Raw genomic sequence first — 16816 nt, 5'->3', positions numbered from 1 at the left:
TGGATCAGCTGGTTGAGTCACCTCCAACTACTACAAGTGCTTACCATCCCGATGCGAACCTGTTTCTCATGCTCTAATCACCCTTTGCTGCAATAATGCCCTAAATTGTCACTTTGCTTTGAGTCGCAGAGGGCCATTCAATCGCATCAACCAGATTGAGCATTCACTGTCTCGCTTTCACACGCACACTTGTGCACACTCTGCACACTCTGCACATAATTATATTGGGACAGCTTTCAGTAAGGTCTCAAACTGCCCAGAACCCCCCTAAAAGATCATGTTGCATTAGAGGGTCAGAGGAAGGACAGGGTGTGTTTGTACGTCTACCAGTCGGAGTCAATCCAATTGGTGTCTGGTAAGCGTATCGACTTTATAACACACCACGCAAGCACACACTCACTCACACACTCTCACTCTTGGCCGAGATGATAGGTGGGGCGGAGCTAATCGCTGTAGCGATAACTGTTAGTTGTCGCCTGAAAATATGACCGATCTGTTATAGAAGGGGATACAGTAACCAGTATTGGATGTTTAGAGCTGATCCAGCTTTTTTAAGTGATTTAAGAATTGTATCTAAAATGATATACTGCAGGCCTTCTGATATAGCCACACATTTCTATCACATTTGCAATTTTCTTGTTGAGTCAAATCCACTGAGAAAAGACTTGACCATGTGATTTCCTTTCACAAAAAATAAAAAAATTAAAATAAATCCAGTTATTCAGAGTTTATATGCTGGTGGGTATTGGATTATTTGCTGACAATGAAGTTAGACAGAGGTAGGATCTCTTCCCAGGCACAGTTTTCTCTTTCTTTGTTAGATTTTGTAAAATAATTAACCCTGCTCACAGTGCAGGTACACACTGAGAGGAATCTAAAGGCATGGGAATTGACTTCATAAATAATGCATTTTGAAGAGGAGAAAATCATTCAAGGACATGCCTTTACACTATATTACATGGTGTTATGAGCAGTATTAAGCAGGAGTACAGTGTGAGAAGCAGTGCATTAAAGAAAACTACTATGGATTGCGGATTGGCCCTGAATCTCAATGACTGAGAGATCTATGAACCCACTTTCTTTTTAAGACTTGGGCCTGGTTTATGGAGCAAACTGAGGCGCACGCGCGTGTGTGTGTAGAGGAGAGAAACAGTGAGAGGGAGATAGAGATGGAGACAATAGCCACAGTGGGTGCCAGGCTGATGGTTTAACACATGGCTCTGCTTCAGCTGCCACTGTACATCAGCCTGTACAAATTCCTAATCTCGACAGAAGGGAGCAGTTTTGATGCATTTAAACCTCCACGCTTACAGGAAAGCTGCCTCCACAGTGTATACAGCACTCCACTGATCTGTATCTGCTCTTCCCAGAGAGGCTCTGCTTTAGATTTGTTCGCAGTAACTACTACACCTTAGGGTATAAATGTTTCATATAGCTTCAGACGAGGGAGCGCAAACTCGGTTTGTACATTTTAAGTTTTTACAAGTGTTTGAGCTCTGATTCTTTCTTTTTCTGTCAAGCGTTGCTGTTCTTTTTTCTCAGTTTTTGAAATGCAAAGACTTTTGGGGATGTGAACGTTTAAGTTTAAATATTTAATTTAGCAGTGTTATGATTAAAACCTAATATTTGGCCATTTTAAAATCCGATAATCTGATATGTATCGTCCGATTATTATTTTTTCAGACACATTCAAAAACAGATTTCCCTATTTATTCAATGACAGTCTGCGTAACTCTGCTTGGATCGGTTAGTTCTTGTGTGTGGGTTTTTTTTTTTGTGTGTGTGTTTATTTAGTGTTCCTAGTTGCAGGGTGGCTTGGTGTATAAACTATGCATCGTAAACACTCTTTACTTTTTAAATTTCCCCTTATTGTTATAAATGGTGACACAAATAGATCAGCAAATAGCTAATAGCAGCTGGAAATACTGGCCAGGCTTTAGTTGTTGTAGTTTGTTGTCGAGGTGGGATCCAATGTTTGCGTTGGTTAAGAGGTCGCTAATGGGTCACCATGTCCAAGATTTCTGTAGTAACTAACTGCATTCAGGTATCAAGAATAGGGAGTTTTTTTAAATGTTTAAATGAACCAATATTGTTATAGGCCTGTGGTGCAAAGAATACAGGAATTTCCCCAGATAGCTAATATCTTGTTGTAGTTCACATTCACCATTCTCTGGTATTTTTGTACATGTGAATGTGCAGGAATTACAAAGCAGTAAACTATTGGAGATTGTTTGCTCCATCTGACACAAATCCTGCAGGGAGGGAGTTGTTTCCAGGAAGTAACAAAGGCTTAGAGACGCACAAAACACTCTCTCTGTATCTGTATCCTTCTCCCTCATAAACATACATAGTCCTGCTTAGATTAATAAAACACTGCACTGCATCCTGTCCTGGGACAAACTTCAGTCTAAATACAAGTGCCCTGGTTTATGTCCGCTGCATCACGCTCCTTTATACTTTAATCACACACACACACACACACACACACACACACACACACACACACACACACACACACACACACACACACACCACCTGTCACTTTCAGGAAGTATGAGACAAACAGAGACATACTTGGGGATAATAGTAATGCTAGTATCTGTCAGTGTCTCTATGTGGGTCACTCCGTGTCAGTGTGTGAAGTCTGCAGGGACCACAAACTGGGTCAGTTTTTACTGCGTGTGCGCGCGTCGTGTCAGCATAATGTGCCTGCATCCGATGTGTTTGCTGATTTATGCAAACATTACCTATTAGGGTAATGTTTTCATTGTTTTGGTTTGGAGCAGAAAAGCTGGCTGCCGACCCAACACCACCATATTACAATTTCTTAGCAGAGAAATTCCTTTTCAAAGGTAAATATTTAGGACTTCGGCTGTGGGATAGTATCTGCACTTATTACACTTTATACTCTTTAACACTGAAGGGAATCGTGAAGTCAGGAAAATATTCTAAGCTCATAAACTTGAGAATGCTTGCATATTGCACAAACACTATGCTAATTATGCTGCAGTCACACTTGGGAAAACTAAATTATTACGAAAGTGTGCAATGCACTTGTGATATCTTTGCCGTTGATGTGGTTGCTTTGCAGATGGTGATCGTGTCTGCAAACACTCACAGTCAGTTAGCATTTTCAGAGTCACTTTGGTGGATCAAGACGGTCATAAAACAGCGATAAGATGGAGTTCAGATGGAGCATGGTCATCTTCTTGGGGAACCAGCCTGTCGCTCCAACTGCTTGTGAATCTGTCCCAAAATATCTATTTTTACTCTAGTGTGACTGAGCCAATAAGATAACATGCATGAGCTGAACTTTGTAGAAAAGCAAGTTTAAAGAACCATTATGCAGATCATTTCGAACTTATGTAACTGACATGGCTGTTTGCAATTACAATGTGATTACTGAGTTTAGGACCAGTAATGTATGTGTTGTAATTTGTTAACCCACTGTGGATCTTTTCAGAGTATAATACACTCTCGCTCCTGCATGCTGCTGTGGTAATAGAGACCTTTGATACTTTCCCATTCCACTATAACTTTAAAGTTGTGAGTCATACTCGCAGCTTTAGCGAAACACCTCAGTGTCTTATTTGCACAGCCAAAGAGCCAAAGCCGGACTTTAGTAGAGTGGGTACAGTGTGTCCAGATAAAGTGGTCAGCACTATGATGACTAAGCCAAGGCAATACTCTGTTACTGCACTCACAAAGATAAACACGCTTAAACACACACACACACACACACACACACACACACACACACACACACACACACACACACACACACACTGGAGACTTGCTCCACCTCTCTATGTCCATTCCTAGTTTCTTTGGAGCTCCACACACATATGGCTTTCCGTAATACGAGGTGGCAGTGAGTCATTGTGTGTGTGTGTGTGTGTGTGTGTGTGTGGTAACATCACCGCTCTCACCCCTACTCCCCTTCTTGTTTGAGCTGTGTTTTTCTTGAGCATCTGGTTGAGGAGATGTGTGAGGGAGGAGTATGTCCCATTTTGCCAAAATCTCTGGGCCGATGTTGAACACAGAACATCTGGATCAGGGTGGGACGTTACGTATGTATGTGTGTGTGTGTGTGTGTGTGTGTGTGTGCGTGTGTGTGTGTGTGTGTGTGTGTGAAAGAGAGGCATTGTGCCAAAGAAATCAATCGGAGTCACATCTGGCAGGCACAAAACGCAGCTGGACGCACAAGCAGTCTTAACACAGATCATGTCTTGTTAATACAGAGGTGAGACAAATACAAGACATTTGTAATATACATATATTCGGGAATGTGCTGTTATTACTGATAATTATAGTAAATCCCACGCACGCATGCTGTTAATAACCACCAACCATCTCACAGTTAAAATACCAACTTAAGCCAGAGCAAGATGTAAAAATTCTTTTCACCACATTTTTTAATCTGTACGCGTAGGCTAGCTCTTCACACTGAAGTCAGCCCTGTGAAACCTATTTCCTCACATTTGCATTGGCAGAGCTGCAGACATTTAGCTTCGGGCTCGTTTTTGCGCCTTTCTCCGCATCTTTTTTGATCAAGAGGAGATCTGCAGTGTAAGTAACAGTTAAGAAGAAGGAATAGGGAGGACCAGAGTAGGAGGTCAGCTCGGGTGAAAGAAATTTCCACGACATATCATATGACCGTAAGTCGTCCTGCTTGCCATCTCCCCAACAATACATTCCAGATGGCTGCAAACTCAAACACTAAACTGGGAACAACTATGTGCTTTTTTGGCACCGGGCCCCTTGTTTGTGTAGGCTACACTGAAGTGCTTACGAGTTTTGCGTGGGTTCATAAAGGGAGTGGGATTTAATTTGTGCCATTGATTTATAGATTTATTTTGATGCTTGCCAACCCACCCCCTCTGTCTGGCTCTCATCTTTTTTTCCCCCTCACTGCAGATGGTTCTAGTTTTGCTGGGCTAGGTCACAGCTATGTAACGACTTCACCATTTCAATGTTTGGCAGTTTCACGGCCTTAATGTGTCTCTCTATCATTAAGTGTTTACTACCACATAGTTTTGTTCATTTCACGCCACAGTGCACATCATGAGAAAGCCCATCAACCTGCGTTCACCTGTATTTTCATTGTAGCCTGGATGAGTTCATTTAGTGCGTTGACTTAGATGAGAAAACTGATACCAATGAATATTATCTATCCAATAAATAATTACAGCAAGCAGCAGGTTAGTGAACGCTAAAGTTACACTAGAGAAAACAATAGTGGGAGACCAAGGCACAGCTAAAATTATTGCAGCTGTGTTGACTGAACTTCTCTTGAATCCAGAATAAGAAACATCCACTCATTATATGTGATGCTGCTGTATGCCGATAAAAATTTCATGTAGAACTTCAAAACGGAGAACTTCCTTCAGGGTTCAGGGCGTGGATCCAAGAGGAATTTTTTGTGTCTCGTATGACACGTGTGTACCAAATTTTATATATGTGTTAAATTCGTATATGGTTTTGAATTTTAAAGGGACCAATAAAATAAGTCAATTTACTCGCGACCTAACACGAGCAACATTTCAAGAGTTTTCAATCATGTTTAGGTTCTCAAATATGCAGTTCATTTTTATATTTAATATAACTGAGCAGATACCTTACTTACCATTGGATAAGCAGTTGGGTTTTTTAAAAATGTATTTACTAATGTATTTTTAAAAAATCTGCATTATTGCTGGATGTTGCTCTCTCTGACTTTCTGCCCTCATGCTTGCAGTGTACTGACCTGTGAATCTGTTAAGCTACTCTACTCCCACACAATTCCCTTTTTATTAAGACTAGACGATGGATGATGAACAGGATCATTTAGTGTATTATAACTCCAATTCTCTCACCTCAGTACTTCATTCCTCTCTTTTCCCAGTAGTTTTATCTCATATTTTCAAAAAACTTGTCCCAGTATCCTTGGTTCATTTCTGCGTCTCTCCCATGTGGTTTGCCATCGGATGCCAGTGCCATTCGCTCACTACTCCTCCCCCTGCTGTCCTAGACCATATGAGGGTGTCCTGTATTCCTTACCCAGTCCTTCCTTTACTGGGTCTGTTAATTTACAGGGTCCTTTTACTCATGCCCGACATGAGTTAAGCCACCCCAGCCCCCTTCTACCTCTGCTGTGAGGCGTTATGTAAAACTCTGTAACCCCTTCGCTCACACCCGTTCACACCTGCTGCAGCAGTGCTGGGGGCATGCCAGGTGCCAGTCAGCTGGCACTTTTCCCACATATGAGCGGCACAAACCTCGACATGTGCGGCGAGCTGCAGATGGGCTTGTGGGTATGTTTTGTCTGTGTATGTGTGTATGAGTATCTACTGTTGGCAGATGGCACATGCCTCACATGCCAGACATGAGTAAAGCCACTTGAGCTGTTGCATTTGAATACTCTGCATTACACAGGGAGTATGTGTGGTGCACAAGAATGGCGAGTTGCAAACACACTTCCGGTACACCAGTCTTTGGCAGCATTACCATCAGAGTGGCAGCAATTATGAGAAGTGACGTGTCCGACTATATATTGAGTATAAATTTGGCGCCGTGGTGGTAGAGCTGAGAGAAGCGTTCTGCCCTTCAGTGTTGAGATCACCACTTTACATATGGACATCGTATGTCTTCAGTGTAAGATTAATGTGCTCTCTTACCCTGTAAAAGCTGGAATGCCGATTTATGGATCATCCAGATGGTAAGCGAATAAAACAAGCTCGATCTTTACTCTTATTAATCCAAGATATATGGAAGAATACGACATGAGATAAGCATTTCTAATATATTGTTATCTTATAGTAATAATTTTATGCAAGCCTTTTTTTCTAGCACTCTTCCTGGTTTGATATTGCAGATTTACAAACTAGGCCTTGCTCGTGTATCTCTAAGCAGATCCCTTATACTGTGTAGAGAAAAGACCAGTTGTGTTCAGAGCTTGAGGATAAGAAAAACAGAATAAACTGACTGCTTAGTCCAATTTGAAACTTTTGACTTGGACAACAAGGAAGCTGATGATGCAGTTAATTTAGAGTCACTAAAGACAAAGGACTCAAATGAGGAAAGAGGTGTTTTTATTGTACTTCAGATCTCCTGTTGAAGCTGGGATGTGAGTGTGGAGGAATGAAAACAGTAATTATTTTTTTAAAGCAGGTCATGTTTTGATGGCATCATGTTTCATTATGCTGGGAAATTAGCACGCGCTAAACAGGCCAGCGGGCTGAATGGTCTAATTAGGGAGCGGAGGGAGGATTGTTCACAGGAGGAGTGGAGAGCACACATGTGTGCTGATTAGCATGCGCTCAGCATTCTTGGTGTTTCTTCGAGAGATGAAAGCGCGCCCGATGCTTTTGTGTTCATTAATGTTCTACCTGTGCGATTTTTACAGCCTGCGTCTGAATGGAGAATCAATGGAGCATTGTGATGGAAAGTGTTTGTGGCACTGATGTACTGACTGCCTTGTTAGAGATGATTATAACTTAATGAGCTCTAGCCAATCAATGAAATCATTCCCACTTCTCTCATAATACCATATGAAATACGGGACTCTGGTTTCTCTCAAGTGGCATTTCATTCAATTATAGTTTGGCACTTTTGCATTTAAATATTTATAATATTATAATATAATATTATATTATAATATTATAATATTATAATATTATAATATTATAATATTATAATATAAAATATAATATAATATATATAATATATATAATATATATTATATTTTATAATATATAAAATATTATAAAAATATAATATTTTATATATATATATAATATAATATAAAATATTTATAATAATAATTTTAATGTGCCTGACTATTTAATTGCTATTAAATGAATGTAATTAAAAAAAAAATATTGTTCTGTGCTTGTGGTAATGACACTCAGGTGGTTGTCATTTTTCCTTTGTTGAGTACAGAGATACTCTATGGCCTTCCAGTTTTCCGCAACTAAACTTGCATCCCTTCCTGTGTCTGCAGTACCAGGGAGCACGTGACCCCGGAGATGAACAAGCTTCGTCAGAGCCTGAGGAGGAAGAAGCCCACCTATGTGCCAGAGGCCAGCAGACCGCATCAATGGCAGGCTGACGAGGAGGCTGTACGCAAGGGCAAATGCAACTTTGCTGTTCGGGTAAGTATCTACAGTCGATATTCAGTTAATCTAAGCCTGATTAATTTCTTTCTTTCTTTCTTTCTTTCTTTCTTTCTTTCTTTCTTTCTTTCTTTCTTTCTTTCTTTCTTTCTTTCTTTCTTTCTTTCTTTCTTTCTTTCTTTCTTTCTTTCTTTCTTTCTTTCTTTCTTTCTTTCTTTCTTTCTTTCTTTCTTTCTTTCTTTCTTTCTTTTAAGCTCCTATGACCTGGCGTCCACATATGTGGACATCACATTTTTGGTTGTCTAGACCAAAGTACAAAATTTTGCTCTACAAGGGCCTGATATCCACTTACGAGGACATTATATTGCCTCTGTTTCATCAAAATTTAAAACAAATATCCTCATATGTGGCTCGCATTTTTCTCAGAAACAAAAATTAGGTTAAAAAAAAATCTGGTTTGTTTTTACATTCATCAGATCCCAATATGCCCAAATATCAAAATGCATACCATGAAAGAGTTTGGGTCTTAGGAGGTTAATGTTAAGTATGAAAAAGCAAGTGAGTTAAGACTATGAGATAATATTTAGGCAAGATCTTATGTGCTAGCAGTGATGCTGGCTAGTGGAGCTGCTCAGAGCCTCAACTAAAAAAAAGCCTTATCATAAAAACACAAAATGAGATCATATTTTTACACAAACTGAATGCTGAACTAGACAAGATGGCACCTAATATGCCAGTAATATCAGCCATGTCCTGAATACTTTCACCACAATTGAAAGCTATATTTACTCTCTTATAGATATCAGAGGGCGGGAAATTACCTAAAGAAAACAAAACCTTTTTTTAAAGTCAAGATGCAAACATGTTTATCTCTGTTATAATGTTGGGCTTTTAATATAAGAGTCTTTAGGGATTTACTAACTTTTGGAGCCAGCCTCAAGTGGCTATTTAATGAATTGCATTTGTTTTTAAGCCCCGGAGACTGGCCCTTATTCATAAGTAAAGACAGTGCTGTATAAATACATTCAGCAATAAAGGGTGCACAAGATTCTCACGTAATTATCACTTTATCTTAGCAGTGCGGTCTGTTAGTTTTAATGCAAAGCTAAGCTAGTTGTTTGCTGCCACCAGCTTTCTTGAAGTCTGAATATTATCTGAATTACAAAATAAATAAATAAATATAAACAGAAAAAAGTGCTGTCAGTGTTAATCTCGTTAAAATGATGTTAACGCCATATCCGCATTAACGCGGCAAATCTCTGTTAGCGAGTTAACGCGTGCCTGGGGCTGGACAGCGCTAATGCGTTGACGCCGTCCAGCCCCAGGCACGAGATTAATGCTGACAGCACTAATAACAATAGCATAAATCCTATTATTTCTATTTTGTTCATATTATAACAACCTAAAGAAAGCAAATATACTTTTTAATGTAATGCCTATGGTTAGGCTGTGTGATACAATTCAGGATACTTTAGCTCTGACCTTTGATCTTTATAAGAACCATCAGTAGTAAAGCACTGACCCATATTCTACCTCAGTAGCTGAATGCCTCCCATGCCATAAATGCAAAAAAAAAGGGCCGTCATTAATGGGCCAATTTACTGATAACAAGCTCCGTTCTGACCATGTACTGTATGGACATCCTTGAGAGCTAAAGTGATTTGTAGAAGGGCTGGAGAGAGAATGAGGGAGGAGGATGGAAGCCAGAGAAAGAGGAGTGACGATGAGGTAAGGTTATAGATTACAGAGAGCACAGGAAATGACAAGGTGAGGGATGAGGGCGCACAGAGGGTAAGGAGAGACATTTTCAGATTTGAAATGAGAGATAGATAGGACCAGATAAGATAAGGAAAGAAAGACCGCAGACTGAATGGACCAGGAGAGAAATACAAAGTGAAAAGATAAAGGCAACAAAGAAAGCTGAGAGTATAAGAAAAGGCATCGTGTGGGGCTGAGGCTAATGGAAAACGGTTCTGATGGTAATGGTCCAAAGAGCTAGCGATGAGATGGGCACTGAAGTGGAGCTCAGAGCTTTAGCAAGAGATGTAAGCATAAAAGCCTCTGTCTCTTTATATGTTGTTTTTACCTCCATGCTCGCTCAGCCATCTTTTTTTTCAGTGCTTTCTCAGTGTTTTTTAAATTCTAAATGAGTCATGAACTATTAATGCCTTTTCAAAAGCATTTGAACTGTAGCTACCAAAAGAATACGTGTCAGCTCAGCTCACTGCTGAAAGAAACGTTGTTTTTGCAAACTAAAGAATGTGGGATAAAATGGCCCATTGGAAGATTTGCCTGGTGCCACTCATACTTTACGTTATAGAGCATATGAAGCTCTAGATAACCTTCCTTATGTTTTGACTTCAATTTGTGTGTAATGGTCATCATTATTTTTATTTTTTCTCTAACAACACGTCTTATTTTACTAATATATCCAGTTAGCAAGCTAGCAAAGTAAAATAACAGCTGCCAATTTTGAGGTTCAGCATTTTGAATAGGATACTTTGACATGCAGACAGTGACAAAACCACCAACGTTCCAGTTAGTGGATGACCTGCTCTAATTCCTGATACCTGCCTAAACCATAGTCCTAATAACAATTGCTGATTTCAAGCCAGCCCACATCAGCTGATGCTTCAATTTATTGTTTGCTTTTGTCTTTTGGAAAGTCTCATAGAAGGCACTCTTTATAAGCTATTTTAGCATACATACCCTTGCTGCTTTCTCTGCAAGCCACTTTGCAACCTGCCTTCTTGGCATATTTTCTTTCAGTTCGTTCTTCTCATACCTTTTAAATAACTTAAATAGCTGTCAAAAACAACAAAAACTTAGTAGATGAAACTCAGGGCTATATATTTAAATGTAATGCAGAGTTGCCTACATAACATCACAGTTGCTAATTATCCTTTTATGGACAAAGGTGCGTTGAAATTCAATGAGAATGAAGCAAAATAGTGATGGGGTGTGAGAGATGTTAAATAATCGATCCCACAAAACTTAATTTAAAACTTAATTTATCTCTGTGAAGTTCCTTTATTCAGCTCTCCCAAACCTGAACTGTAACTAAGAACAAAAACCTTGGAAGTCCATCCTCCAACATCAGGAGTGGATATTAAAGTAAGCTCACAATCCGAGTATTAACTTTGTTTTAATATACAAATTGCATATTTGCAAATTTTACATTTTTTTGTCTCTGGGGACCTATATATTTCACTGGCTACGTGTTAGATATCGAATTGATTTTAAACGTGTAATTACTTTAGAAGCCATACGTTATCACATCGCTCCTACCTACATTATAGATTTATTCTCGGCTTATGAGCCCAGCTGCTGCCTGTGTTTCTCAGATCAGACCTTCCTGATTGTTTCCAACAGTATTTTTGCGTTCACACTATTCACTCCAGCTGAATGAGTTTCATTTGCAAGAAGTTTAAATGAAGAGCCCCGGTGTATCAAACGTTAAAAGGAAAAACCTAAAACCATCTGTTTTTGTTTCGTCTGCAGTACCTGGGGTTGGTGGAGGTGGACGAGTCGAGAGGGATGCACGTATGCGAGGAGGCAGTGAAGAAGCTAAAAGTTGTGAGTAACCCACACACACTTCTAACACACACTTTTTGCTGCATTACTAAAAGTACATTTTGTTGCAGGAAGCCAGTTACAAATATGCACCCAGAGGACTTCAGAAACTTTGCAGGAACTCATTACAGACCCGATGGCGCAAAGCCAGTGCGCCAGTGTATTGACTGAAGAAATGCACAAATGCACGCACGTTCAATACTTGTTCTTCTTGTTGTTTTCTACTTTTTTACCCTGTTAATTGCCCTCTCTGGTGGGTCCTATTCCATATGTATCTGATGTCACCATAGAAAAGCAAGCAGAAAATGAAACTGGGGCGTACGCATGCTTGTGTAAACACATAGTTTGCCCCCCCCTGGGAAGCTGGATTCGGAAAGGGAGCGTGTGAACAGAGTGACTCAGACTGGCTGGTGTCAGACAGCCACACACACAGACACACACTTGAGGTTGTAGAAAGGACAGGCGTGTACAACACAGTTTTCATGTTATTTCTCTGCTTCTGCTTTTCTTGACAAACTAATATCAAGCTGCACTTTTCTTTAAAATCCACATTTTCTGCATTTTATATCTTATCCCCAGGGAGGCATGTAACTGTATAACTTTGTATAACAATTTACACAAAATCCCTAAAACTCTTCAATTTGTTTTGCTCCATTCTCTATCAACACCAGCATCTTTCTCTCTGCATTTGCTCAAGCTAAAATATTTCTCCCAGAGTTCCACTCTGGCTCCACCTCGTCATTTAGCCTCTTCTTCCCTCCATCATTGTCAGATTCTTCACCTTCATTCTTGCTCCCTCGTTCTTTTTGTCAGTGGGATTATGCAAAAATGGGGCTCCTTATCGCGTCGCTGTGGGTTTCAACACCATTTCCTGCAGTGCTCTCACTTTCTGTTTCCCTTACTCGCACACACAAACTCCGATGCGGATTCGTGTGCATGTGCACGCTCACAGATTCACACAGATTCACACAGATTCACACACGAAGCCCTTGCTTTTTCAGTCTGTTTATTTTTAGCATGGCCCATGTTGAGTGTGTTATTAGCGCTGCCTGGTGCTCACCTCTGGCAAAATGATTCGTAGTGCCAGCTGGCACAGTTTTTAGCTGCTCCCGCCTTTCTTTTCTTAACCCTCCACTACCTCATTTATCCCAGGGATGTCGTCATTTTACACAACAGCAGGCAAGAGTAAAGGTGGCGTTACAGTCTCGCTCATAAGCTTCAAGTACAATTTAATACTGCTACTTGTCTATAAAGGTTTAAATGATTCAGTGTCCCATGTTCTTTGTCTTTCCAGAGCGGGAAAAAGACAGTAAAAGCAGTATTGTGGGTTTCGGCTGATGGACTCAGGGTGGTAGATGACAAAACTAAGGTAAGAAACGCTTATCTATCATGTGCCTCCTTGTTTTGTCCTTCTTTCTATCTCTCTTTTTATCTATGTTATCACTCACCTGACAGCAAGGGCACGGTGCACAGTCGCGCCTTCTTGTTGTCATGTCTACAGTCTTGTGCACACTAGTATTTTATCTGAGTCTGCAGTCTCAGCCTCTCAAGACAGGCAGAGAGACAAATAACAGAGTTAGCCTGTCAAAAAGAAGATATAAAGCCCACTAATGCGCTTATTTCCCCTCTAATACTTCAATTTGAAACATTTTTTCTTCTTTTTGTTGCTCTCATATTTAGTAAAGGCATGCATATGCCATCCTCAGACCACCAACAAAACTCTCATTCTGTCCTAGTTTGGTGACCCTAACAGAGGGGTCCACTGTGTAGCCACTCTGTTGCTCCCAGGCTTTTGAGACTCTGTGTGTGTCTCTCTCTGTGTGTGTGTCTGTGTGTTTGGTATTTCAGAGCTGGCATATGTGACTCATGATTGCTTGCTAAAGGTGCTTAGTGGGGGAGGGAAACTCAAGTAAACACAGACGCACACATGCACTTGAGGAGTGTCTGGCGGCCAGGGAGTGAGTGCAGCTCGCTGTGGTTCTATTGAAAGCAGAGCACAATAAAGAGCAGTAGAGACAGTGCAGAGAGTAAGCCTGATAGAGCAGCCTCTTTCTTGCTTTACTTTTTTTTTAATGTGTTTAGAGGCCACACACGACCACACCTCTCCCAGTCTGTCAGTCCCACTCCTCTCCTTCTAACCTTCCTCCTTCCTATTGTCTATCTGTTCTATTGTTGTCTTTCTGTTCTTGAATTCAATTCATTTCATGTCAACTTTAGCACCAAATTACAACAACAGTCGCCTCAAAGTGATTTATATTGTAAGGTAAAGACCCTACGATAATAGAGAGATATAGGGAGACGGGATGAAAGCTACAGCCGGAGTTTAATAATAACTGCAGAGTGTTGTGTAATGATTAAATGCAGAGTGGTGTGTAAACATATAGAAAATGAAGAAAGACACTCATTGCATCATGGGAAACCGCCAACAATGTCATGGTTGCGGCTGTGTGCAGGCAGGATGAGGACCCAAACGCAAGCTCACGGAGGCAGGATTGAACTCAAAACACAGCTTTATTGCTGGACAGAAAAACCATACAAACTAAACTGGAAACTATAACATGTTACACGGAGAAACACACAGCCATGAATGAGGGAGAACGCGACACAGAACTGAGGGAGACGCAGACATAAATACACAGAGGGTTAATGAGGGAAGTGGGAGCACACGGGGAACACAGGTGAAACTGATAATCATAACAAGACAGGGCAGGAGTAAACGCAACACTGACGGGAGACTGTCAAAGTAAAACAGGAAGTACACAGAGGTTCAGACAGGAGGAGAGAGAGCACGGGGAGAGCACAGACATAACGGGCTGGGGAAAACATGGAATAAAACACAAGGAGGGGAAACGAGGGCTCACAGATACACAGAGGGTAATCTTAACAGAACCTAGGAACCACAGCATAAATAAAGAACAAAATACAAAACACACGAAAACTAAGAATACTGGGCCAACATGGCCCAGGACCATGACAAACAATCTCTCTTTATTGCACCATAACTAAGGGAAGATTCAGGGTCACCTGATCCAGCCCTAACTATAAGCTTTATTAAAAAGGAAAGTTTGAAGCCTAATCTTTTAAAAGTAGAGAAGGTTTCTGTCTCCCAAATCCAAACTTGGAGCTCTTCATCACAGTATTTTTAGCCAGAACAAATATGATATAACACAGCAGATAAACCCTGGATGCTACCATCAGTAAATATTATCCTGTTTGCTGATAGCCTGATAGCAGCTCTTTAACCTCCTAATACCCGAACTCTTCCACGGCATGCATTTTTAATTTCTCTTTGACATTTGGGCTGATTGGGACCTGATGAATGTAAAAACAAAGAATTAGCAGATTTTTTTTTTTTTACCTAATTTTTGTTTCTAAGAAAAATGAGAGCCATATATGAGGATATTCGTCCTCATATCCACATATGAGGATATTCATTTAAAATTTTGATAGAACAGTAGCAGTATATATAGCCCTTGTAGAGCAAAATCGAGTATTTTGGTCTAAATAACCCAAAATGTGATGTCCACATATGTGGACGCCGGGTCCTAGGAGGTTAAAGTAATAAAAAACTAATAGAAAAACGAAAATAAACCTATGTATTTGTGAACCATAATCAACATATTTGTTTAAAGATTTACATTGCTGTAACTTTTGGAACTGTAGCAACTGAATAGCTTAAACTGAGAGAAGCCAGAAGCGAGGTTTTGGTTTTTTATAAGATTTAATTGCTATAAGTCAGCGTGTTAGCCAGCTTTAACCTTAAAAAAACACCAATATCAGCAAAAGAGAAGAAAACATTAGTTTTGGTGGAGTCACAATAGGTTGTTTTCTTTTGGCTTGCACTTTTGTTTCTCTTCTACCACATTACCTAAACAACAGGTTAATTTAAAATATACCTCACCTTTACTGAAGCTGTAAGGCTGAATAAAACTTTAAAGCCCCTAGCTTTTGACTTGTAAGACCTAATTTTGCTTTTATAACATGTGCGTCTCACCCATGCTTCGTGTGTTCACACAGTGATATAACACGTTCATTTCAAAGGGCATGTGTTTGAATAGAAATGTGGAAAGAAAAAGCAGGCTCACTCGTCATTTATTAATAAACTCCTGCAAAAGCAAGTTCAGTATGTTTTATTATCAATAATTCATAAAATGGGTTTACCCTTACGTAGGAACATTAGGAATTCTAATTGTGCATATTAAGGTTGTCATTCAGCGCTCTACACAGGGTTTTAGCATCCTTTAGCTCAGTGTTTTTATTTTACAGCCGGTAAAAATACTAAATTGATGGCGTCGTTTTGCTTTTATAGCAAGAAAAAGCTCTAATATTTTTAGCCAGCTGCACACGCCTTGGCCAACAACAAACAGTGTGCAGACACAGTTAACACATTGAAGCATGTAAGAGTCAGATATTCCAGTCAGAAGATACTAGAGCCCCAAAAGAGAGAGAAAGGAGAATACTGAACTAACTGTGAGATGACCAAAACGTAATTGTCTGCAACATTTTCACAGGTTAATTACGTGTAAACTATTTATGATAATCTTAAAAATAATTTAATAAAAGTTTAACTTAATAACCTTTTGTCAGACAATCAGCTTTTATCACTTTCTTCCTGTTTTATTTCATTGCCTGCTCGTCATCCTTGCCATCAGCTAACCTCTGTGAATCAGCTAGTATGCTCTTATTAACAGCCCCACGAGCCTTTATCAGAACCTTTCCCACAGTCTATCAGTATACAGTGGGCTTGTGCATATGTGCGACGTGCATGACCTTCATGATAAATCACCAGCAGAAAGAAAGAGTCAAGTCTTATTCCATTCAGCAGAGTGACTCCTCCGCATAGATGACACAGCCAGAGTCACTGCCGAGCTTTATTCTTCCTTTCACTGATAGAAGGCCGTGGTCTGAGTTACCCACCCCCGCTCACCTCATTACAAATATTCCTCACAAGAGCACAGAGAATTATAAATCCCTAGAAAACACATCAGTACATAAATACAGTATTATGTGTGCGTATTAACACAGAGGAAGTCATTATTTCATGATGAAGAAACAGACATGTCGGTCTCTGCTCAGCCTTTCACCTCAGTACCAGCATCCCCCTCCATTCACTAATTGGCCCACACTGAATAGGCTGTTATTCTTCTACT

At 40.0% G+C, this 16816-nt stretch overlaps 1 protein-coding gene across 3 annotated transcripts in view; it reads left to right on the top strand.

Annotated features, from left to right (window-relative positions):
- The window catches only part of numbl (NUMB like endocytic adaptor protein), a 66191-nt gene that overhangs the window by 39691 nt on the left and 9684 nt on the right, over positions 1–16816 (top strand). For 2 of the 3 annotated variants that reach the window (XM_085131552.1, XM_085131550.1), the window contains exons 2-4: positions 7982–8132; positions 11595–11669; positions 12961–13035. In XM_085131552.1, the coding sequence (XP_084987678.1) occupies positions 8007–8132; positions 11595–11669; positions 12961–13035 (276 nt within the window). In that variant the 5' untranslated portion in view covers positions 7982–8006. Of the gene's footprint in view, positions 1–2509; positions 6698–7981; positions 8133–11594; positions 11670–12960; positions 13036–16816 lie in introns of those variants that run through there. The other variant, XM_085131549.1, reaches the window with a different exon arrangement.

This window comes from Neolamprologus multifasciatus, chromosome 14 (assembly GCF_963576455.1).
Source record: "Neolamprologus multifasciatus chromosome 14, fNeoMul1.2, whole genome shotgun sequence".
Taxonomy (NCBI): Eukaryota; Metazoa; Chordata; class Actinopteri; order Cichliformes; family Cichlidae; genus Neolamprologus; species Neolamprologus multifasciatus.
This window is presented reverse-complemented; position numbering and strand designations above follow the sequence as displayed.